The following is a 26,459-nucleotide window of genomic DNA, read 5'->3' on the forward strand; positions in this document are numbered from 1 at the left end:
GTTAGGGTTAGATTCAAGATAAATAAAAAAGTAAACTGCAATAAAAATATTTTCAGTTCATTTTATTTTTTTGTTTCACTGAGCAGATTCAAACACACAAACACTGAAAATTAATAAATTTCCATCTAATTCTTGATAAATTAATTTTTATTTTATTTTATGCAAATGACAGTACATGCAGTATTTGTGAGCATTGTTTTACATTATTCCAAAATAAAAATTAAACAATGCAGGTTTCAAGAAACTCAAAAATAAATAAATAAATAAAATACATTTTTTAAACAGTTTCTTGCAGAAAGAAATGAACTCAATCAGCTCGTTGTCAGGATAGAACAGAGTGAATTTTAATAGAAAAACAAGAAACGTGGAAAACTCTGAAATGAGAATCATAGTTTAGTCTCCAGAACGATAGAAAAGTGAGTTTTGTGCATTAAGATGTCTTGTTTTTTCAGTTTCCCTCCGTCCAGTGCTGCTCTCCTCCACTGTTCAGATCCTCACACTGCCTCTCGACGCTTTACTTTCCCCTTGTAGTGGCATTTTACAAGGTTAAGTCATGATTTGCGGAAGTAAACAACTGCTTGGCCTCCTGGGGGAGCTTCCTGTTGCCATGAAGCAAATGCAATGTTTCCCAGCGTCGGTGTGCCTGAGAAAACTGGGAGCAGAGGGATTAAAAAGCAATGAAACGGGGGGATGGAAATAAGGACGATGTCATGGTGAAGCTGTGTTTGCCCTTGGCTCTTTATGTCATGTACATGCTAATGTTCCATTTCAGCTATGAGAAGGTTTATCCCTCGTCTTTCTGATAACAGAGGAGGGATTACAGCGTCCTGTTTCTGTAGAGTTTCACATTAAAGCTCCGATATGTTCACCTCCTCCAGGTGGCCGTCAGGGGAAGATGCCGGTGACGGCGCTGGAGTCCTTGGACCTGGAGATGAAGAGCTGGACCCGCTACCCCTGCATCCCCAGCCGGAGGGCCTTCTCCTGCTGCACCACCAACGAGAGGAGCCTCTTCAGCCTGGGGGGCCTCCAGCAGCCGGGGCCCCACAACTTCTACTCCAGGCCTCACTTCGTCAGCACCATGGAGGAGTACGACCTGGACCAAGGTAAGAGTTGGATCATGAAGCTACGACTTTCAAACATCTTTAGTACCTTGGGATGCTTCACTCTGTCAGAAAAACAGATGTCTGAGCCTTCATGACCGACTCTGTTTGAATTATTTTTAATTCCTAGCAGTATTTCCTCAAGTATATTCTTTAGCGCAGTAATTGCTAGTTACTATATGTTAGTCATGGCATTTTTGGGGTTTATTATCAGTCCACTGAGATGTTTTTTCTGTATTTGTTTTGTGGTGTTAGAGTTGAAGATGATTACAAATACAGTTAAGTATCTTTTTCTTGTCTAAGTTTATGATTTCTTTTATTTGAGCTGATTTAATATAAGCTCAGTTTTGGGTTTTATTTCATGGCTGGTGCAGTTCTAGATCCACTAGTGGAATGTTTGACATCTTTTGTTGTACATTTTACCTGTCTGAGTCTGCAGGAGAATGTGTGATGCACATTGTTTTCTGACATCACATGAAAGGCAAAACGTGTGACTGCACAGTGAGCTTGCAAACTGTAGAAAATAAGAGTCGGTGCTCAAAACAAACTGCTAAGATGGGAAATTATCCTTTTAAGTCATCTTTGAAAGATGGATGGATGGATGGATGGATGGATGGATGGATGGATGGATGAATGGATGGACGGACAGACGGACGGACGGACGGACGGATGGATTGGACTGTATTATTTAGAAGGTGTCTCAGATATTTTATCTTCCTCCCAACAACATTTCAACAGAATCTGATCTGACAGGGTATAAATAACAGGTATATAGAATTATTGTGCGTTTGTCTTTATAGTGATTATTCAAAGTCACATTTATTCATTATGACATATTTTTTAGGGTGAATATGGGCTTTGGTTCATGTATTATTATACCAATTATCACATTTATTTTAGGTAATTGCATGTAACCTTTCCTTGTACTTTTTTGATTGAATTCTGCTGACACTGTTGACGATGTGAACTGACTTCCTGATATCAGTAGTTTCCTGTTCAGAGTGAATCCTGTGGATAAACAAGATAAAAGCTCCCATGAATGCATCCTAAAAGAACTATTGTTTGGGTTTGTTGATTACAACCTGGAGCTGTTTGAACACAATCTGTTCTGTTCTCATAATCCGACACAGACATGATGCTATTTTACATTTGTAGACTCAGATCTCATCAGCACTGATGATGATGCTGCTGCAGATTCTCAACCAGTTTATAACGAAGTTAAAGGTCCAACTTCAGGGCTTTAAATGTGAGAAAACTGAACCAAATCAAACCTTCAAACTGTCTCCTGATTTAGCTTCTTTAAAGCTGCAGTAAATCCGTCAGAATGACTCATTACATTAAAAACAGGATGGTTTTGAGCTCTGATAAGCTTCAATTGGAGCACATTATTATTTTGCACTTTACAAGCATCACAACATCAGTTTCTAATCCCATTTTAAGCATCATGAAGACAGAACATTGCTCATATAGTGTATTAGGCTTTAATTATGTCTTTTATCCACAATATGAGACATTTGATACATTTTTTGAGTCAAAAATCATCATTTTGATGTAGAAGAGAACCACATCCTGCTTTTTTCTTTAGATTTTAGGTAAATTTAAGGATTATTATGGTTCAGCTTTTATGAAACCTTGTTGGCCAAACAACTGAAGTAACACTGAGGTCATCTTTATTGACAAAATTATATTTTTCCTTCAAAGCACATCTGTTGTTGTTATTTATCTGTGAGCTTATGGTTTCAATTCAACATTAAAAAGACTGTTTGATTTGATTGTCTTCTGCACATAAAGCAGAAGATTTTTTTTAAATTTGCCATTCTTTCGGCTGTGACAGATGATGATTAAAACACTGTCATCACAAGCTTTTCACCCTTGATATTTTTCTCGCAATCGTGACAGAAACATGGTGAAATCTTTGGTTGTCATAGATTTTTAAAAAGTACTCTTAAACAAAAAAGGGGGGGGGGTGACAGCGCTACATGAAATGGAACAATTCAAAAGTCTAAAATATATACAATTAAAATCTGAAGTGTCTCAATTATCACGTCTGCATTTATTCACCAGCAACATCTGACGGTTGCCTGGGAACTTTAGTCTGCAGCAACTCATCCAGATTGTACAAACGTAAAGTTTCACAAAATGAAAACTCAACATCTTGTTTTGCTTTAAATCTACAGACGGTGCAAAGAAGCTCTAACCATGAAGAACCAAAGACAAACTGTTCTGAAACCTTAACAACAGCATTAGTCGCTTCAACAAATGTCCAGACTTGACATACTTTTACATGCAGCTGATAAACGATTGAGTGATTGTAGGAGTTGTGCCTTTTATAGTTTTCTAGAGTGATATGTTGCAGAAAATCTGCAGAAAAAGGAGGATGGAAAAGATAGATGCTGGACTTTAACACAGGAGATGGCATTATGTTTCTCTTGTCTCTTTTAACCACAACCACAATCATTCCATTACAAAGAGGTTATTACTGTAACTATGACAACACCTCAGAAAGGTATTTTTATCCTCCCGTTCATGCAGACTACTTTAACATTTGGGGTTAAATCTGACCCGTTTTGACATTTGGCAGCAGCAACAAACACCCTAAACATCGCTCTTTTAGCCTGACATCTGATCACTTTTCCTAAAGTGACCCAAAATACACAAAAAATATAGGTATTTTTGTAAAGGTGCTACAGGTGCACAGCTCTGTTTCGACACACAAAATGCTTCATGCAACTTTTTATAACATATAGAGCACTCCTCAAAGCACTGGAGTAGATTTTGATGTGCTAAACTCTTCGTTAAGGTAGAAAAAAGTATTTTTTGTGTTCAGTCCTGACCAAACCTTGATCATCATGGTGTAAGATCAAAAATCGGTTTTATCTTTGAATTGGTGATTTCGACCTGTAGATCTTATGTTTGAAACTTCCTCGTCTTCCTCTGGTTAGCACTTTTCTAGATTCACAGCATCATTTAAAGTATCGATCACAGTAGAAGAAGCACTTATGCCCTTGAAGCTTTTCCGTTAAAAGTTAAAGTCCTGCATGAACACAGTTAGTTAAAGAACAGATGCATTATGAACCTCAACTATCCAAAGCAGTTGTTATGCAGCAACAATCGATTGTAGTTTATATCTTCGTAATGTGTTTACTAGAAGACGAATCCTCAAAGTAAAGAGGAAGGATTGAATAGCTGTCAGGTAAAAGCAGTGCAGTACAATCTATGCTACTTCCTTGAGGAGAAGCAACAGGAAGTGGCAAAAAATGGAAAACAATCACAAGTATCTCAGAGCTGTTGCTTCAGTATTGTAGTTGAGTAGCTGTACTTCGTTATTCTCCAGCTCTAGTACTTCATTGTACTACACCGTCTGGCATGTCGGCAAAGATTTTTAGACGCTAATGTAAGGGTTTTCTTACGGTGTGCGGGAACCTTAAAGGATGAAGCCGGTGACTGTAAACCTGATTTAGCTCATTCTGTAGTCGAATAGTTGTGTTCCTTCACCGTGCACAGATGTCTGAATTGATGTGAAAACAGATAAAGTCGCAGGACTAGAACAAGGCCACTGAGAAACTCTTGGACGGCTGCTGTGTTGGAGGTACTGTTGCTGAGGAGCCTTTGTCGAGCTTCTGTAGCTTCATTTACAGAAAACAGAGTATTTTCAGGTGGTCACACTGTGAACATGATGCAGATCTAAAGAGGGTCCAACGTCTCGCTGTGCAGAACCAGAAATTTCAATTGACACCAGCAGCTGCTGAGTCCACAGGTACGTGGACGCTGCAGGTACGCTGTTGATTATGTGCACGTCTGCTGATTGGATTATCGTTTTCTGTCTCTGTGATTCGTCCTGCAGCAGTTAGGGTAAAATAATTCACTCAGATTAAACCCTTTTCTCCATTATTTTCTTACTTCTATTAGTAGAATAAGCAATCAATAGCCTCCTGTGGTGATTTGAAGTTCACTAGATTTCACGAAAACACAAAGAGCACAAGTAGTTACATGAAAATCGACTGATGATTTGAATTTAATTGGGGCCTACATGTGTTTTAGCGTGTGGGCATGAAGCTAAACTGAGTGCACACTTTAAGGTGAGCATTGATTCGCTGAACAGCTTCTGTCTATTTTAGCATGCTTCGCTGAAAGGCTGTCTAAGTGCACATTTAATCTAAAGTAGCTTCACAGACTGAGTTTATTTCAGTCCCCCCGGAGCATGAATGCTGTTCGATGCAGCTAGGCAACGTCTGAAAATATCCTCACTCCAACTGTGATGATTTACCGCTGTAGATGGATGGATAAATAGATGGCCACAGCTCAAAGCCCTCCGCAACGAGTCGTGATTCGATTCCGGTGACATTTAAGAGTTGCAGAAGGCAAAGAAACAGCAAGTTTGGACTTGAAGAAAAATCGAGGAACACATGGTGAGAAGGCAAATAAACCGAAGCCAAGATTGTCAGTGTTTTGGACGCAGAGCAGACAGTAATCCATTTCCAAGGTCTTTCACAACTGATCTGAGCTCTGACTAATCCGTCAAATGTTCTTTTCTTTTATTTACCAACTTAACATTCTGTCCTCTCCTTTCACAAATCAGTGAAGTCTGCTGCAATTTCCTCTCCAGAGGAACCTGATGCTCTCAGATATGGGATATGATCAGAGAGAATACATTACAGAGTCGGTCCTGACCGTCGTATTCACTGCTTTCATCACCTTTAAACACAACGCCATCCCCAGGAGGGTCTGAGTACTGAGATGAGTTTTACTAATCAGGTGAGAAACAGAAAAATCACCGACTTTATTAATCCCAAAGGAAATTCTTGTACCAGATGACATAATGCAAGAAAATCAGGGCCTACAAAAATCAAAAAGTAATAATGTATAAATCTGATACAGTAATAAGTAAACTAGAATAAGGCTATAAAGTAATTGTGGCAAATATATGTACTGGAGCAATAAGTGACATCACACAATAATGAAATATTGCACCTGAAGAATTTGCTGAAATTAAAATAAAATATTGCTCATGCAATCAAAATGTTGCAAATTCTAACGGAATATTCCACATTGAACTGCAATATTACACCTGAGAAATTAAAATATGAAGTTTTGCACTTGGAAGTTAAAGGTAAGGAGTCAGAAACTGATCTTGTGTGAACTATTGAGAAGTAATACTGTAAATAACGTCGATATTATTGTTTAGATCTGTGTGTCCGATGTGGTAGCTGTCAGTTAGGTGAGTTTTGTAAAGTTTGTTGAAAAAAAACTATGGAATTTAAACCTGCTGTGCTCAATACAGATGTTACAAAATATGATAAAGATTATAGGAGGCAAGACGAATGGGATATATCTGTTCATCACAGACTTCATCTATCTGTCTGTCTATCTATCTGTCTGTCTGTCTGTCTGTCTGTCTGTCTGTCTGTCTGTCTATCTATCTATCTATCTATCTATCTATCTATCTATCTATGATTTATCCACCCTTCCATCCATCCATCCATCCATCCATCCATGCATTTATGAGTCATCCATCCATCCATCATCCATCCATCCATCCATCTATCCATCCATCCATCCGTCCATGCATTTGTGAGTCATCCATCCATCCATCCATCCATCCATGCATTTTTGAGTCATCCAACATCCATCCATCCATCCATCCATCCATCCATGTATTTATGAGTCATCCATCCATCCATCCATCCATCCATTTGAGTCATCCATCCATCCATCCATCCATCCATTCATTCATCCATCATCCATCCATCCATCCATCCACCCACTCATCCATCCATCCATCCATCCATGCATCCATCCATGCATTCATTCATTCATCCATCCATCCATTCATTCATCCATCCATCCATCCATTCATCCATCATCCATGCATTCATCCATCTATCCATCCATCCATCCATCCATCCATGCATTGATGAGTCATCCATCCATCCATCCATTCATTCATCCATCCATCCATCCATCTATCATCCATCCATCCATCCATCCATCCATCCATCCATCCTGTCTGAAGGATCACTACTTTAATGAGAACACAGCCTCCTCATCTATCATTAATACTGAGCGTCTATACGACACCCAGCTTCTTGTATATTGCGTTTTTTCTTTCTAGTGGAAGAAATTAATTGACCAGCTGGAAAATAAAAGCTCTCATGCCTCTGAGAAAATTTGTCAGGACTTGCAAATAGTGGACAAAAAAAGATTCTCATATCAGTTAATAATAAAAACCATTTGGATGTTTAATAATGGAACACAGTCGACACACAAATGTCCATGATGCTGTTCGGCTGTGGTGCAGCCAGCTGGAAGAAGACGAGGACTAGATATTCTACTAATGAAACTGTTGTTATGTAGCTGCTTTTTGTTGGATAAATGGATTTATCCAGAAAAAGGCAGCTAACTCCTGAATGTACAGCTGTAAACAAAAGTTTACATCCACTTGTACAGACCGTATATATCAATGGCTCCTATAACTCTAGAAATCTTGGTTCTTTTATAGATTTATTTGAAGGTCTTCTGGATATATGAGAAAATCTGCTGCATCAAAAATATACAAATAGAAACTTTGATATTTGGTTAAATGTCCATTTTCAACTCAGTTAGGTGCTTTTGGTTTCCGTCTACAAGCTTCTGTTTGTATCTTTGGTATCAGAATTAGTGCAGTTCAACTAAATTCGATGTTCTACATCAGTCCACAGTTTCTTGATAAGTTTAGGTCAGTACTGTGGAGACCAATCTACAACCTTCATTCTAGCCTGATTAAACCATTTCTTTACCACATCTGATGTGTGTTTGGGCTCATTGTCTTGCTGAAACATCCAACTGTGTCCAAGATCAACCTTTTGTCTATAATTTTAGGTTTTCCTGAAGAAGGTGGAGGTAATCCTCCTTCTGCATTATTCCATTTACTTTGTGTAAAGCTCCAATTTTATAGAGCATGATACTGCTGCCACCATGCTTGATGGTAGGTTTGATGTTCTTGGGGTTAAAAAGAGATTCGCCAAAGACAGTCTGAAATCCAGTGTGAAATAAATCCTGAACCAACTTTAAATCACATCTCAAACCAGCCCACAACCAAGACTGAAACCAAACATAACCCAGTCCCAAGAAAGTTCAGAACCGGTCCAACATACAGTCTGAAACCAGTCCAGAAGCACTTCTAGAAAGCCTCCTGAGCATGACGCTACCACCACCATGCTTGATGGTAGGTTTGGTGTTCTTGGGGTTTAAGGCCTCACCTTCTCTCCTCCAAACATGTTTTTGCTCATTGAGGCCAAATAGCCTCAGAGGAGTCAACAGCTGTAGTTAATCATAATCACTTAAAAGAAGTTAAGAGGTCTTGCCACTCAGTAAGTTTGATTACCACAACTTTCAACATCATTTTTTGACAAGAACAGTGGCTGGTACTGCAGGTTGTTAATGTGTGTTCGGGCTCATTGTCTTGTTGAAACATCCAACTGTGTCCAAGATCAACCTTCTGCTGATGGTTTTAGGTTTTAATCATCTTCCTTCACTATTTCATTTCAAAGCTCCAATTCTCAGAGCATGATACTGCCACCACCATGCTTGGGCCCTGTGGAACCCCACATTATCGCAAGTTGTTAAAAAGGATTGTATCTGGCACACATGTTAAGGAACTGATTCTGAAGAGCCATAATTACACAACAATCCTCCCTGCAAGTTGTCAGGAATGGTTATTTGTGGTGGAAATACTGTTTATTCACTCGTGTGTTACAACATATAAGAACACAATGTTAACAAGGCTAACAAGCTGATTTAATCTTACTCGAGATGAGGTGAGACACTGAACACTTTCTTTATGTACTGCCTGTAGAAAAATAAAGCTTAAGTATGTATCAGTGCACATATTTTACACGTAGAATGCAGAAGTTTTGGGATTTCATAGGTTTTGCCAGGATGTGCGTCTGATTTTCTGCTGCATCACTGCTGTAGCTCAGGATTTAGCACTTTATCTCCATGCATCCTTTTTATTGCTGCTCCTTTGAGAGTGTTTCTGGATCAGCCTCGCCGTGACTGACATGTGGTGATTATAGATCATAAGAGCAGAGACACAAACGATGACGGAGGCAACGACAACAACAACAACATAATAACATTCAGTGTCCTCATCTCACTCTGACGAACAAACAGAACAAGAGAACAGAAAAGATGCAGAACAGACAAAATTCAGCTTCAGTTGCTCAGTTTAGTGTTTGTCAGATTTATCCACATGGCAGTCACTTTACATGTGAGTGTGAATGAGAGCTGTTTAGCCATTATGCTGTCTAATAGAGGTCACAACCCTGTGGGCTTCTGCTAATACTGAGCAGCTTCATTAACTGCTCATTTTTTGCCCCCGATGCTGACATGTTGCAATCAAGCGGATTTGCATTTAAATGTTCCCCACGTCGGCGTTGAGCGCTGCAGGAAACCAGAGCAGCTCTCAGGGTTAATGGATGTTCTAGTGTTGGTTGTCAGTGAGTCACCGCCGTGTGGAAGATCCAGCATCACCTCTCTGAGAGAAGAGCCGCAAAAAGCTGCAGCACTTCAAGTGAGAACACAACTGCCTTCTTAAAGCGCAGGTAGCTCAGCTGTGGGTCAGCGAACCTGTCCACGTCTGCAGCGTCACCGTGACGACGAGTTTAACCGTAATAAACAGGTTTCTGTCTGTCAGCACCATGTCACACAGTGGGGTTCTATCAGGATAACAAGGACATGCCGAGTTCCATCATCCGCTTAGTTTCAGGCAGGAAATCACTGAAATGGGATTATTAATCCGAAGGAAATATGCGCCAGCCTTTAGTCTTTGTACGACAATGTATTACAGATTTGACCCACCAAAACTCACTGGTTTTAAATCTGGTCTAATGTGGTCCAGACGCAAAAAAAAGCACTAAGATGCCCCTGTTTTTATATTCTAACACACAAGAAAAAATGGTTTTCCATGTCAAAGGCAAGGTTTTAATTAGAGTCTTTAGCCTTTGTATGACAATGTATTACAGATTTGACCCACCTAAGCGCATTGGTTTTTGATCTGGACCTGGTCTAAAGTGGTCCAGATGCAAACAAATGCACTAAAACCTCCATTTTTAAAAACATTTTGACACAAAAAATAATGGTTTTCGATATCAAAAACAAGGTTTTCTAGAGTCTTTAGTCTTTGTATGACAATCTACTCCAGATATGATCCAACCAAACTCACTGGTTTTAGATCTGGACCTGGACTAAAGTTGTCCAGATTAAAATGCACTAACATCTCCATGTTTTTACATGACAACACAAAAATAACAGCTTTCCACATCAAAAATTATGTTTTTGAAGCGTCTTTAGCTTTTGTATGACAGTCAATTCCAGATTTAACCCATCTAAACATAGAGATTTTTGATCTGGACCTGGTCTAAAGTGGTCCAGATGCAAAAAAAATGCACTAAAATCTCAATCTTTCAACACAATAATTAAGGATTTTCCAAATCAAAAAATACGTTTCATAGATTTTTTAGTCTTTGTATGATAATCTATTACAGATTTGACCCACCTAAACTCACTGGTCTTTAATCTGGACTTGGTCGAAAGTGGTCCAGATGCAAAAAAAAGTCCTTTGAAATATCCATTATTATTATTATTATTATTATTATTTTTTTTTTTTTTTTTTTTTTTTTGCATTTTCACTTTATCATCAATCCTCATATACATACTTATGAGCAAAAAATGCCGCAAACTGATGCACTTTTTCCGTTTCCTCCTACATCTCCTGTAAATCTACTCTGTGCAAAGTTACACAGAGAGTCTGTATGTGTTTCTAATTATACCTCTGCACATGTTTAATAATAATAATGCTTTAAAAAGACAGTTTATTACCTGCACTTCTGTGCTTTTAGGCTTGGTCATGGGAAGCTCTAGGTGACTTTATGCACACAGAATTACTGCATCTGCACCATGTTGGGAACCTGAACAGTTCAAATCCCTGCAGCTCCCCTACGTCTCATCGTTTCACTCTAACAAGCTGCAGCAGCTGTTCCTGGACACACAATTATTTAGCGTTTGAGTCGTGTCCGTCGTGTGTGGGGAAGATCTGACTTTCAAAAAGAGTCACTTCAGTTTTTTCCTTCCCAGCTTTTATCCTCTTACTTTCACCACTTTCCAAATCATCTGGCCTCTCATGTTTGAAAAAATCTCATTGACATCTTTTATAATTTACTGCCCTCTTTGCCGTGCTTCTTTTTCACCTTCATCCTTTTGGTGGAAGATTGAGGAGCAGAATCACCAACTAGAAGTATGTATACATACACTACTAGTGAAAAGTTTGGACACACCTTCTCATTATATTTTCACTACTTCCTACATTGTAGATTCTCATTGAAGGCATCAAAACTATGAAAGAACACATATGGAATTATGTAGTAAACAAACGATTGTGAAATAAGTCAAAACATGTTTTATATTTTAGATTCTTCAAAATAGCCACCCTTTGTTTTGATTCCTGCTTTGCACACTCTTGGCATTCTCTGGATGATCTTCATGAGGTAGAACCTGAAATGGTTTTCACTTCACAGCTGTGCCTTGTCATGGTTCATTTGTGGAATGTCTTGCCTTCTTCATGGGGTTGGGACCATCAGTTGTGTTGTGCAGAAGTCAGGTTGTTCCACAGTTTACAGCCCTATTTGACAACTGTTAGAATCCATATTATGGCAAGAACCAATCAGCTGAGTAAAGAGAAACAACAGTCCATCATTACTGTAAGAACTGAAGGTCAGTCAGTCTGAAAAATTGCAAAAACTTTGGATGTATCCCCAAGTTCAGTCTCTAAAACCATCCAGCACTACGACCAAACTGGCTCACATGAGGACCTCCCCAGGAAAGGAAGACCAAGAGTCTCCTCTGCTGCTGAGGAGAAGTTCATCTGAGTCTCCAGCCTCAGAAATGGAAAGTTAACAGCAGCTCAGATTAGAGTCCAGATAAATGCCACACAGAGTTCTAGTAGCAGACACATCTCTAGATCAACTGTTCAGAGGAGACTGAACCAATCAGGTCTTTATGGTCAAATAGCTGCTAAGAAACCACTACTAAGGAAAAGCAACAAGCAGAAGAGATTAGTTTGGGCCAAGAAACACCAGGAATGGACATTAGACCTGTAGAGATCTGGGCTTTGGTCTGATGAGTCCAAATTTGAGATCTTTGGTTCCACCTGCCGTGTCTTTGTGAGACCAGAAAAGTTGACCAGATGGTCTCTACATGCATGGTTCCCACTGTGAAGCATGGAGGAGGAGGTATGATGGTGTGGAGGTGCTTTGCTGGTGACACTGTTGGGGATTTATTCCAAACTGAAGGAACTCTGAACCAGCATGGTTCTACCACAGCATCCTGCAGCGACATGACATCCCATCTGGTTTACGTTTAGTTGGACCATCATTTATTTTTCAACAGGACAATGACCCCAAACACACCTCCAGGCTGTGGAAGGACTATCTGACCAACAAGGAGATGATGGAGATGATCTGGCCTCCACAGTCACCTGACCTAAACCCAATCCAGATGGTTTGGGATGCGATGGACCTCAGAGTGAAGACAAAAGGACCAACAAGTGCTCAGCATCTCTGGGACTCCTTCAAGACTGTTGGAAAACCATTTCAGGTTCTACCTCATGAAGCTCATCCAGAGAATGCAAAGAGTGTGTAAAGCATTAATCAAAGCAAAGGGTGGCTGTTTAGAAGAATCTAAAATATAAAACATGTTTCACAATTGTTTGTTTACTACATAATTCCATATGTGTTCATTGATAGCTTTGATGCCTTCAGTGAAAATCTACAATGTAAATAGTTGTGAAAATAAAGACAAACATTAAATGAGAAAGTGTGTCCAAACTTTTGACTGGTTATGTATCCATATATTTATACTGACAGCAGATTTGCAAAAACAAGCACAGGAGACACTTTAATTTTCCTCACTTATAGAGCAAAATGAACTCATAAATTGAGGCAACATCTTCACAAACCATTTCCCTCCCGATGGCATTCCTTGTAACTAATCCACATCTCGCTGCATCTGCACCCCGTGTCGACGCTGATTATCAGACAATTACTTGGTAATCAGCTCAGTCGATGTTAGTGTTTCTCTTACTTGGAGTGCCTGTTGATTAGGAAAGAAAAACAGCCGATCCGAAGCTTATATTGTGTTTACTTCACCGGCTGCTGCTTTCTGACTCTGTCGCTCTCTTTCAATCAGTGTCTGAGCTGATGCTGATAATGACTTTCATTAGCCAAAGTGGCCTTCTAGTTGCGAATATCAAACAGGTCATTGCAGTGATTTGTTTGTCTGCTGCTTTTGCTTTACTGAAAAATGTTAGCAAAGATGTGACGCTGCACATACAAATCAACACACTGGCTTCATTCTCCTTATTTTTATTCATATTTAACCGATCTTCCAACTGACAGGTGCAGAAAAAACGATACTGAATGTGAAGTTTCACTGCAGAAAAGGTGTCCAAGATGGTGCATTAAAGAGCAGCTTACTGCTCAGACTATTATTGGCTGGAACATGTTGTCACACGAAGCCTATAAATAGACCCGAGGGAGTGCTGCTGCTGCTGGTGGCCATGGTGTGTGTGTGTGTGTGTGTGTGTGTGTGTGTGTGTGTGTGTGTGTGTGTGTGTGTGTGTGTGTGTGTGTGTGTGTGTGTGTGTGTGTGTGTGTGTGTGTGTGTGTGTGTGTGTGTGTGTGTGTGTGTGTGTGTGTGTGATAGCGGTGGTGGGCTAACGTTTGGAACGAGATCAGGCAAAAACAACAAGAATCTGTTCTGTGCTGAGACGATGACAGAAGCCTCAGATTCCAGCTGTGGTCAGATGTGTCTGAGGAGATGAGCAAGGCTGGACGGACCGAGGAGGCAGGAAGCAGATTCATTACGCAGCGCCATATGTCTCTGAAATTAAAGCCATGAGCAGAACATGTAGCCTGTGCTGGTGGATGAGCTGCCCTCTGATGGCATCTCCCAACAAAATATAAGTCGTTTATTATATATTCCTGCTCCCACCTTCAGATATTGATGCTGCGTAGAACATGAGCGCTAGAGCTACACACCTGGATGTGACGTAAGAAAAGGAAAGTACTGAAGGTGATGGAGTTTGTCACCAAGGAGGCTTTTTCTGCAATGATCACAGAATTAGCATGACGATAACCTTTTCGAGGGTCACCATGTTTAGGTATATGTTGAAATATATATACACGATTGTTCAAAACTTTGGGTCATCCAGACAATTTCATGTTTCCAGTAAAACTCCCACTTTTATTCATGTGCTAACATAACTGCACAAGGGTTTTTTAATCATCAATTAGCCTTTCAACACCATTAGCTAACACAATGTAGCATTAGAACACAGGAGTGATGGTTGCTGGAAATGTTCCTCTGTACCCCTATGGAGATATTCCATTAAAAATCAGCCGTTTCCAGCTAGAATAGTCATTTACCACATTAACAATGTCTACACTGGATTTATCATTCATTTAATGTTATCTTCATTGAAAAAACTGCTTTTCTTTCAAAAATAAGGACATTTCTCAGTGACCGCAAACTTTTGAATGGTAGTGTATGACGAAATCCCCCCCAAAAATAATAGCATTTAAATCCTACAGCACACAAGTCTAAAACCTTCATTCCAGCCTGATGGAACCGTTTCTTTTCCACATCTGATGTGTGTTTGGGCTCATTGTCTTGTAGAAACATCCAACTGTGTCCAAGATCAACCTTCTGATGATGATTTTAGGTTTTCATCCTGCTTCTTCATTATTCTATCTACTGTGTGGAAAGCTTCAGTTCCACAGAGCATGATACTGCCACCACCATGCTTGATGTTAGGTTTGGTGTATTATGGGATGTATCGTTTGTTTGAACAGCAAACCTGCAGCAGTTTAATGTCTGTGACAGAGTCATAGAAGCAATCATTGGTATGGATGTGTCTTGTTTTCTGATAATTCACCAGAGAAAACTTTTAAAAAGTACATTTTGGGTAAACTTTCAAGGCTCATGTCAGCATGTGTGATAGGTGGTTGGTCAGAACAAGTTATAATCAATGAAAGAACCATTTTAACCTACAATTGTGAACAAAACTAAAATAAATATTAATTTACTATGATGGAATCACTGAAACAAATGTGTCTTTGTCATAAAGAATAATCATGCATTTTGGTTCTTTATAGATATTTTGTAGGTCTTCTGGAAATATGACAAAATGTGCTCGGTCAAAAACTATACAAACAGCCCTTCTAGTATTTGTTCTAGTATTTGATAAAAGGTCTATTTTTACCTCAGTTAGTTTCTTTTGGTTTCCGTCCACAATCTTGCAATTTATCTTTGACTTCTCTGGATGGAATTGGTGCAGTTCAACTAAATTTATTGTCTTTCTGACTCAGACTTGTTTCTGATACTACCTGTTGCCAGACAAGAAAGCTAATACTGATTATTTTAGCAAAACTCTGCTCAGTGCACATAAATCCTAAGTGAATGTGATCTTTTGGGGTAAAAAGGTCCCTGTATTTCTTTGTGTTCAAATATGAGACATTTCTTGACGATTACAGATTCTAAATCAATGACATGATGTATTTTTAAAGCAGTAATTCTGAAACTGATGGCCTGTCTCCTTTTGTAGCTGCTTTCATTGATTATAATGGAAATGAAGTGATGCAGCAGCTGCTCTGTGAACTGTCTGCAAGGACATTATGCATTAGGAGTTAAAGCTAATTGTAGGAGTCCAGTCTTTCCAACTTTTACACCTTAATCTTGCCAGTTTATGCACAGTAACTGTCCAATATGTAAATAATATCCAGGATGCTGTTCAGCCACTGTTAGTTTACCTAAAATCAGAGTTTATGCAACTCAGCTGCTCAAGTATCAACCATAAAACAAACTTTAAAATGTAAATGGACGAAGCTCCCAATCAAGAGCCGATGTTTAAAGTGGCTCCAATCAAACGTGGCAGCATGTAATCGCACCAGAACCCAAAATAGCGCCTTCATTAGGAGCACGAGGGGCTAATTGCTGTGATTTCTGTGACGTGCTTTCATTATTGGCCTTTTAGGTCAACATGACTCTCTGAGGAAGTGTTTGTGACTTCGGTGACACGAGTCCCATTTTATTCCAGGAGCAGAGAGAAAAGCCTGTCAGAGGCGTAACTCACTGCCAGCAGCTCTGAGCCTGTTTAATTAAAAGCTGACAGACTTTCTGTTATGTAAAATACACATCAAATCCCGGTTCAGAGTGGGTTTTTAGCATCATCGGTCCACGTACAGTCAAAGTAATGAGTGTCTGTTACCTTGTTTGATGGAAATTCATGCATTTTCTTTTTCTTTCTGACCATTTCTTTATCAAAAATGTATATTCTGAATGGATAACCAGTGAAGCTACAGCTGTTTGTGTAAAGAAACTCAGATTTCTCGCTACAGAGACACTCATATGGAGTTATTTAATATTCAGAGGAAATAGTCCTAAACAGCTGGAAGCAACGAAACTAATGACATTGATTTAATTATGGGTCATTGCAGAATTGGAGGACATTTAACATACTACCCATCAAATTTCAAATAATCCATGAACGAAATACTAAAACATGCAGCTGTTGTGTAAATGTATTTGTCCTGAGACCAAATCTAAAATAACTAGGAGAAAGGAATATTTGAAAATATTTTCAAAAATACCAACCGGCGTTCCCCCGAAAATGCCATTTTTCTTTTGTCCCACCATTTATGTTTTTATAAATTTACAATTACTATTATTATTATTTATTCAAGCCTTGTCTTTATGGTTTTACCATCTATATTCTTTTATTCTATTTTTTTATTCTAGTTTTCTTTATTTTTGTATCACACTGGTGTTTGTTTTGTGATTTATTTTGTAAATCTTTTATTTTGTTTAATTATTTTTCCCACTTTTGCTTCTCTTGTCTTTTTTCCTTCTGTTTGTTCCTGAGGGCGCTTCCTTCTTTGGCCTTTGTAAACTCTGTTTTTAAAGGTTCTTTCAACATTCTTCTTCTCCTATTTATTATTTTTATTATTATTAGTAGTAGTAGTATTAGTATTAGTATTATTGTTATTATTGCTGTATGTCAGATTTACTACATACCAAAAAGTCATTTATTCTCTGGCTGCATTTATGTTTGTTTTGCTATTTTTATTCCCAATTCGCATCACTTTTCCCACCTACATTCCCCAGTTAAAACCCTGAACGTCACTGTATCTGTACAGGATGTGAGTCCAGTAATAACCTTCAGCTTGCTCGGCCTGGTGGCTGCAGGACGCTGCACTAGATCCACGTTTGTTCTTGCTGAAGGAGGTGATTAAATCTCCTGTCAGGGTCCTATCAAGAGGTTTTTCCAAACACTTGACACGATTCGTTTCCCCAAACACTTAAAAACCCACAATGGAGCCGAACACAACCTATTAACCTCTCCATGAACACAGTGCCGTCTCTTCACAATGACCTTGTTGCCGTCAAGTAATTCTCTCTGGCATTGTGTCCTCACAAGAGGGTCGACATCACACCATCAATCCCACTCCAGACTTCTTTATCATGTATATGACTGTCAGCAGTGATGTGTGGACTGAAGTTACTCCAGATGGCATCGCCTTAACCTCCAGTTCTACTGTTGAAAAACCTTGGAGTTGTTTTTGAAAAGGATATTTCATTCAACATACAGGAGGGTCTCGACTTGGGTTGGAATTCCGTTCCTACAGCACAACGTAACGCGACTGAAGTTGGAACTCACATACAGACCTGATCAAAATCTTAAGACCAGTTGAAAAATAGCTAGAATTTACCTTTTGCACATTTGGATCTTAATGAGGTTTTAAGCAGAGCTACAATAAAACCTCATTAAGATCCAAATGTGCAAAAGGTGAATTCTAGCTATTTTTCAACTGGTCTTAAGATTTTGATCAGGTCTGTATGTACATAAGTACCTTTCACTCACCTATGCTAACACAGTGGTAAAATCATAATCTAGGACATAAAAACACTTGGGACACGCTTGGGAACCATAATGAAGGGCAAAGAGTTTCCAAAAAACAACACAAACGAAAGAAAGCAAACGTAGCACAATCTGGTGTGGCGTACAACCAACAAATGTAAACAAAGCCATCTTCCTCGTAGAGCGCCGCGTGGCCACGTATTCGTCCACTCTGCTTGCCAACTAGTTCCCACACGAAATTAGTTTTAATGTCTTAAACGCTGTGGATCGGAATGATGGAACAAAACTTTCTTTATAAATTTATGGGAGATGGCGATGTAACCACGAAACGCTGCAGGTTAAGGACGTTGCAAACCAAAGACTCTGTATACATATAAAACAAGTTTCAGCTTTCTTTCATCTGTGTAATATCGTAGAAGTCAAGACCATCTTGTTTCCGAGCGATGTTGAGAAACTAGTCCATGCATTTGTAACTTCTAGGCTGGATTATTGGAATTTCTTATTATCAGGATGTCTCAATAACTCACTTAAAAACCTCCAGTTGACACAAAATGCTGCAGCCAGAGTTCAGATAGGAACCAATAACAGAGATCATATTTCTGCCGTATTAGCTTCTCTTCATTGGCTCCCTGTAAAATCCAGGACAGACTTTAAAATCCTGCTTCTAACACATAAAACTATTAATGACCAAGTCTGTACTATGCAAAGCACTTAGAGACAACATGTTGTGGATTTGCATTATATGAATAAAATTTAATCAAATTGATTTTTTTAAAAAAGGATGTTTATTAGCATTATTTAGAAAACAACACAAACATAGCATGAGAAACAAAACAAAAACGGCTCAGGTGTCACAAGACAATAACAAATTATACATTGGACTGGAGTTTACATCGGCAGGCTAGACCAGTTTACGAAAACCTAGCAAAATGGGTGCAACATATTTAAGTATAATTCCCAGGTTTGATGGAAAGCGTCCGCTGTTGAGTGAAGCCTACATGTAATATATTCATTGGGGATAGAGTCCATTATGAGCCTGTAGCGTCTCACTCTTTGACCTCCCCAAACATGTTTATTTTTGCTGCGACGTTGGGCATTTTAGCATGCTGGTCTACGGAGATTGACTACTTTTTGTGCGAGCCTCAAGTGGATAGTGGAGGAATTGTAGTTGTTCACACAAGCTAATGGACATGACTGCTGCCTCAGCCGCCCCCTCTGGGCCGGATTTCACCAAGTAATTGAGCTGCATTCAGCTTATTCCACGTTTTCAGCGTCTCTGTGCTGGGCGGAGGTGTTATGGAGTTTATGAAACAAAGCAGGAGAGAGAAAGAGACCTTGCGACTGACCTTCAGAAGCAGAAGCACTGAGATGAATGTGTCTTTTCGAGCCAAAAAAAAGAGATAGAGACATAACATTAGCCCTGGGTTTAAATCATTGTTATTATTCTTTAGTGTTTGATGGCCTTAAAACAATACAATACAATACAAAAGCTCATCTTTTATTATTCACCCAGACCTGGTATTATCCTGTGATTGCGTAGATTTGTTAGGCCTCCTGCTGATTGCATCTCGTTCTATTAAAGCAGAATAATTACGAGAGGAGGCTGCAGAGGTGTTGAAGCGATGACTCAAAACCTGCCAGCTGCTGTCAAACCTTTTCCAACCAAAGGCCAGTTTTCTTTTTTTTTTTGTTTCTTTTCTTTTCTCTCTCTCTCTCTCGTGCTGAATCATTTCTGTTTTCAAGATCTGATGTTTGGATAATGGATATTGGATTCTTTTCCCCTGCCATTTTGGAAGCTGTGCACTTGTGCAGATGAATCTCTTTCCAGCATGTTTTTTGTGATCCCTCTTTTCATACCTCTGGCTGTGGAAATGGTGAGATGGGCCAAAAAGGGTGTCTAATAATAGACAGATGGATCCGTGATGTTTGAAAAATGTTCCATTTGCTTCACTATGTGGAAGCATCACATTGACATTATATGTAGAAAAAAATTTAGTTTTTTTCCCCACAGATGGATGAAGAGAATTAATTTTCATTCTTATTATTTAGTGCGATATAGCTGCAACCACACATCATCCCCATGGGGAAAACTGAGACATAATCTAAAATAAAACCTCATAAAACGGCGGCAATGGATCGTGAATGAAATATTTTTACAGGTGGATGTTTGAAACTTCATCTCTGTTTCACTCTGTTCTCATTATTTGAAACAACTCCAGAAAGTAATTTGGACATTTGTTCATTATAAGCAATTGTGGCTCCATTTCCTGGAGAAATAACGGACAATGTATAATGAAACTGCACTCGACTTCCCTCTTTATACATAACCAGTAAAAAGTTTGGACACACCTTCTCATTTAATGGTTTGTCTTTATTTTCACGACTATTTACATTGTAGATTCTCACTGAAGGCATCAAAACTATGAATGAACACATATGGAATTATGTAGTAAACAAAAAAGTGTGAAATAAGTCAAAACATGTTTTATATTTTAGATTCTTCTAAACAGCCACCCTTTGCTTTAATTCCTGCTTTACACACTCTTTGCATTCTCTGGATGAGCTTCATGAGGTAGAACCTGAAATGGTTTCCAACAGTCTTGAAGGAGTTCCAGAGATGCTGAGCACTTGTTGGTCCTTTTATCTTCATTCTGAGGTCCATCTCATCCCAAACCATCTGGATTGGGTTTAGGTCAGGTGACTGTGGAGGCCAGGTCATCTGATGCAGCACTCCATCATCTCCTTGTTGGTCAGATAGTCCTTACACAGCCTGGAGGTGTGTTTGGGGTCATTGTCCTGCTGGAGAATAAATGATGGTCCAACTAAACGTAAACCAGATGGGATGTCATGTCGCTGCAGGATGCTGTGGTAGAACCATGCTGGTTCAGAGTTCCTTCAGTTTGGAATAAATCCCCAACAGTGTCACCAGCAAAGCACCTCCACACCATCATACCTCCTCCTCCATGCTTCACAGTGGGAACCATGCATGTAGAGACCATCTGGTGAACTTTTCTGGTCTCACAAAGACACGGCAGGTGGGACCAAAGATCTCAGATTTGGACTCATCAGACCAAAGCCCAGATTTCCACTGGTCTAATGTCCATTACTGGTGTTTCTTGGTCCAAAAATCTCTTCTGTCTTCTGCTTGTTGCTTTTCCTTAGTAGTGGTTTCTGAGCAGCTATTTGACCATAAAGATCTCATTGGCTTACTCTACTCTCTGAGTGCTTTTCTTGTTTAAATATTTGTAGTTATACAAGAAAAGCAAAATGTTTATTGCAACAACTTCTTGATAACTTCATGAATGAGTTATCTTTCGACTCTGCCGTCAAGATGTAACATTTATGGGGACCTTTCATGCCCTTCAGTGCAGATTGCTAAGATATTTTTGTGGCTTCCAGATTTAGTGGCCAACAGCAATCATGTGCTAACATAATTGCACAAGGGTTTTCTAATCATCAATTAGCCTTTCAACACCATTAGCTAACACAATGTAGCAGTACAGTACCAGTGTTTTTTTCTGTATTTGATTTTCATTGAAAATTGGTTGGTATCTCATTTATGACAAGAATTATCCAGTGATATCTCACTATAAATCAAGGAATGTGTGTCTGGGTGCCTGTTCTCCACATTTATCAACAACCGTACATCGGGTCTACTTCAAACTTGGTGGGTTTACAGCTGGAGATCAGAAGAAGCGCAGTGTCGAGTTTGAAGTAGATCAGCTGAATGATGTTGGTTTTAGAAGTCTTTTTTAGGGATTCAGGTTGAGCCCCTGGTACACACTACTGTTCAAAAGTTTGGGGTCAACCAGTCATTTTCATGTTTTCCATGAAAACTCCCACTTTTATCCATGTGCTAACATAACTGCACAAGGGTTTTCTAATCATCAATGAGCCTTTCAACAGCATTAGCTAACACAATGTAGCATTAGAACACAGGAGTGATGGTTGCTGGAAATGTTCCTCTGTACCTCTATGGAGATATTCCATTAAAAATCAGCTGTTTCCAGCTAGAATAGTCATTTACCACATTAACAATGTCTACACTGGAGTTATCATTTATTTAATGTTATCTTCATTGAAAAAAAATGCTTTTCTTTTTAAAAATTGACATTTCTAAGTGACCGCAAACTTTTGAACAGTAGTGTATAATTCAAAAAAAAAAACCTTGCAGAACTGTTATTCGGGTTGAACAGCATATTTCACGTCAGGGAGTCATGCGATTCTTCATTCTTGTCATGGATGTGTTGCTGAGTGTATCTGCTCAGGCTCAGTGTTCAGTGGGAGGCTTTTCATTCTCTGGCCAGCGGCTGACTCACTGATTGATTTGCTCTCTCTGGAAGGTCATTCACTGATCACTGTTCCTGCACACGCCGACCACCTGAGCCAAGACGATTCCCAGCACTCCCAGTGAACCGTCACTCGCAGACCTGACGTTACTGGATCTGTTAGTAGCACCAAACTGTTGGGGTGCATTGTATAGCCACGACTATGGAGATGATTAAAGCCCACATGAGCTCGTCCCACCCACCAGGTATGAATATTTATAGGATTACTAAGAGACCTGCTGGAAAGCTGCAGCTTCTGTCTCCTGACTGAACTCAGTAATCACTTTGTCCTGGATCATCTCTGCAGTGAGCCGGCTAATGTCTTCCCTCATTCACCAGATCGACCTCTAGCTCAGGTTTTCTCTCTTCGCGAGGATCTCTGAGCTTCACGTTACGGACGAACACACACTCTTATCTCCACACGCAGGAAATTTTCCAAATCCTGCAGGCTTCACACTTTATTTCTCCCTCCTTTGCATTGCACATCCTCTCAATCCTCATAAAACATGCGGATTAGCGCATCGATCCCTGTAATCGATAGTGGAACGCTATTAATGAAACCTGCATTGCAGCAGCGGCAGCCTGAAGTTTGTGAGTGTGTGTGTGGCTCGGTGAGTGGAAGTGATTATCTGCCTGTCCGCCATGCAAATCCAGTCGCAGGGAAGTTGGGGAATAAATGCTCCTTATCAGGGAGACAGAAATGCAGAGGCAGAAACATTTAAAGGCTCTGTGTTGTGGCAGCAGAAAACCTAGTTAACCGAGGAGAGAGCAGGAAAGACAACGGAAAGTTTCTGAAGGCTTTTTATAGCAGCTTGTAACTTGCGATTCAACGGAGAATCAAAAAGACCTGCAGAGATGGAGAGCGGCAGAAGAGATACGAGCTGGTGGATTTTAGTAAAGAGGAACTGCAGAAATGTACTTTTTCTTCACAGCAAAAACCCCTTTTCATCAAAAATACCAATTACCACAGCTGGTCCATCATACAGCAGTCTTGGCTTTGATGCAGGAAACTAGAATATTTCTTCTACACTTTTATCTGCACACACTAAGTTTGGCTCTTTTGAATGCTGATTAACAGTAGAGATGTGATGTTCATGAACGAGTCAGTCGTCTGAACGGCTCTTTTAAGTGAACATCGAGAACCGGTTCACAGTTGCGAGCCGTTCCTATGTGCAAATTGCCCACGCTTTCCTCACGTGTCACCTGTGTGCTCCATAAAAGGGTGTTTCCTTCTACCATGCATGCATCGCTGCAACAAAACATCTGTCTGGATGTTTCCCAGTTTGGCTGTTAAAAAGCAGACACTTGTGTTACTTCTGCTTTACCTACCTAATTATATCTGGTTATTTTTGTTACACCCAGCTGAGCTACTGCTTGGCTAGGGCTAACGGGTGATGGTGTTTTAGCATTCAGTTTGCCAAATGACTGGAGACGCCTCAAAAGCAGTTTTCTTGACATCACTTTGACGAATCTCCTCCTACCTGTGTGACAGGTTGGTTTGGATGCGACCGTACAGAGAAAACACCGTAGACCTCGATGGAGCTGAGCTGAGCGTGTAGCGACAACAAAACCGTCCCGACAGCGATCAGCAGTGTCATTTTCAGCACCTTGGAAATATTAACGCCATTCCTCTTCATTCAAACCCCCTCAGGGATGATTCACATGCTGAGATTAGCGCTGCTCATGTCTGAGTGGTGAAAACTCTAATGGTGACAGATTGCATTCGAGATGAGATAATTTGAAATTGAATCCTCATAATATGCATCATTTTTCCAGTTGTACTTTTTCACAAACAGGAATTTGTGTGATCCCAGAACTATCTGTGTTTTATAATCGGTACAAACTACACCTCACAGTGTTCCGTAATGGTGGTTATCTTCACGGCTGCCTTTACAAATGACAGTTATTATATTTTATTAGACAAATATGGAGTACTAATAGCATAATATATGAGGGAACTTTCAAAAGTTCTCTTCCTCACCTAGAAACAAGTAGAGATACTTCCACTTTGGGACAGAACCATAGAGTATACAGACTTATATTAATGTCCACAAAACTCCAATCAAAGAAAGACCAGAGGAAGAGTTCGAGCTAGCATGCTATAGCTCCAGTGAGGTCCAGAACTTTTTAACGTACTCTCATACATAACTCCTCAAATGTAAATACTGTACTCTTGTTACTGCTCTTGGTCAGCCTTAAAGACCCCATCTGGTGAAAATCAAGTTTTCTTTGTTAATGTGCACATATGGTATATATGCTATCTTTATTTATTTGTATAATTTTTCATTTGTTTATTTCTGTGGTTTTACATTCCTTTATTTCTACATTTATTTATTCCTGTTTTTCAAAAAATATTCCCCTGTATTTCTACATTTATTTATTCCTATATTTCTATATTTATTCATTAAAATAATTTTTAATTATGTATTTCAACATTTATTTATTTTTGTATATCTATATTTATTTATTGATGTATTTTAGCATTTACTTATCTATTTTTTGCATTTATTTATTTATCATCAATATTTATCAATATTTACAAATATATTTCTACATTTATTTATTCTGATATTTCTGCTTTTATTTATTCATACATTTCTACATCTATTTATTCCTTTCTCGACATTTTCCCCCTATATTTCTACATTTGTTTATTCCTACATTTAATTATTCAAACTATTTTTGAATTATGTTTTTCAAAATTTATTTATTTTTGTATTTCTATATTTATTTATTTATTTCTGTTCCTTTGTATTAGTTTATTTCTGCATTTTTACATTTTTGTATTTATGTAAATCAACATTTACAAAACTATTTCTACATTGATTTATTCTGGTATTTCTATATTTTTTCTATTTTCATTTTTCCATTTATATATTCCTGTTTTTCTACTTTGTTCCTGTATTTCAACATTAATTTATTCCTACATTTCTACATTTATTTATTTTAAAAAGTATTATGTATTTCCACATGTATTTATTTTTGTACTTTTATATTTATTTATGTGTTTCTCTATATTTATTCATTTACACCTTTTATATTTATTTATTTATTTATATCAACATTTCAAAAAATATTTCTACCTTGATTTATTCTGGTGTTTCTATATATTTTAAATTTTTAATTTCTACATTTATATATTCCTGTATTTATACATTTTTTTCTGTATTTATGCATTTATTTATTCCTATATTTCTACATTTATTAATTCAAACTATTTTTAATTATTTATTTCAAAATGTATTTATTTATTATTTAATTATTTATTTATTTATTTATGTATTTTTACATTTTTGAAATGTATTTTTGTATATTAGCATTTCAAATATTTCTACATTTTTTTATTTATGTATTTCTATATTTATTTATCCATGCACTTATGTATTCCAGTATTTCTGAATAATTATTTTTTGTATTTTTACATTCATTTATTTCAGCATTTCTACATTTATTTACATATGTGTTGTTACATTCCTGTATTTCTACATTTATTTATTTCTAGATTTCTAGATATCTCTAGAGTCACAACTTCAGTGCAAAAATGAAAAAACAAATCACAGTTTTCCTTATTCACTCTAACTCTTGGGCTTTTGAGAGTTTGCAGACAAAAATCCCGATAAAACTGAACTGTGTCCATATCTCTAGAACTACCACAGAAATGACTGGAAAGAAACACGAGTAAAGATACAAGTCCCTGATAATTACAGTAAAAATGTATTCTGATGAGTGACTCTTTATGTAATAATTGTATTTATTTTGACCTTTAATGTACTTTGGAACAACTTAGCATATATGCTAATTGGCAATGGCAGCCTCTAATTTGTAAAACAGTGCAGATCTTCTTTACAAAAGTGACAGTTTTGCTTTAAAATGTTCCTCTCTTTGCAAGTTTCCATGCTTGTTAGAAACTTTATTAAACACATCTCTGTTTGCTGTACCTACCATTACAGTTTTAGCTTCTTTAACTATTTTAGCTTGTTTTTTTCATCATCATCATGTCTCATTTTAACGTCTGTGTGAAATCAAACTCGACTGCCAAGGTGTCGGTCAAACAGAGCAGATTTTAAACTTAGCTTTAGC

General features: G+C 38.4%; 1 protein-coding gene across 1 annotated transcript in view; it reads left to right on the plus strand.

Moving 5' to 3' along the window:
• LOC111579966 (kelch domain-containing protein 8B) overlaps positions 1-26,459 on the plus strand; it is a 269,839-nt gene that overhangs the window by 204,920 nt on the left and 38,460 nt on the right. The window contains exon 4 of the mRNA XM_023287512.3: positions 879-1,103. Within this exon, the coding sequence (XP_023143280.2) occupies positions 879-1,103 (225 nt within the window). The remainder of the gene's footprint in view (positions 1-878; positions 1,104-26,459) is intronic.

Source organism: Amphiprion ocellaris, chromosome 8 (assembly GCF_022539595.1).
Source record: "Amphiprion ocellaris isolate individual 3 ecotype Okinawa chromosome 8, ASM2253959v1, whole genome shotgun sequence".
Taxonomy (NCBI): domain Eukaryota; kingdom Metazoa; phylum Chordata; class Actinopteri; family Pomacentridae; genus Amphiprion; species Amphiprion ocellaris.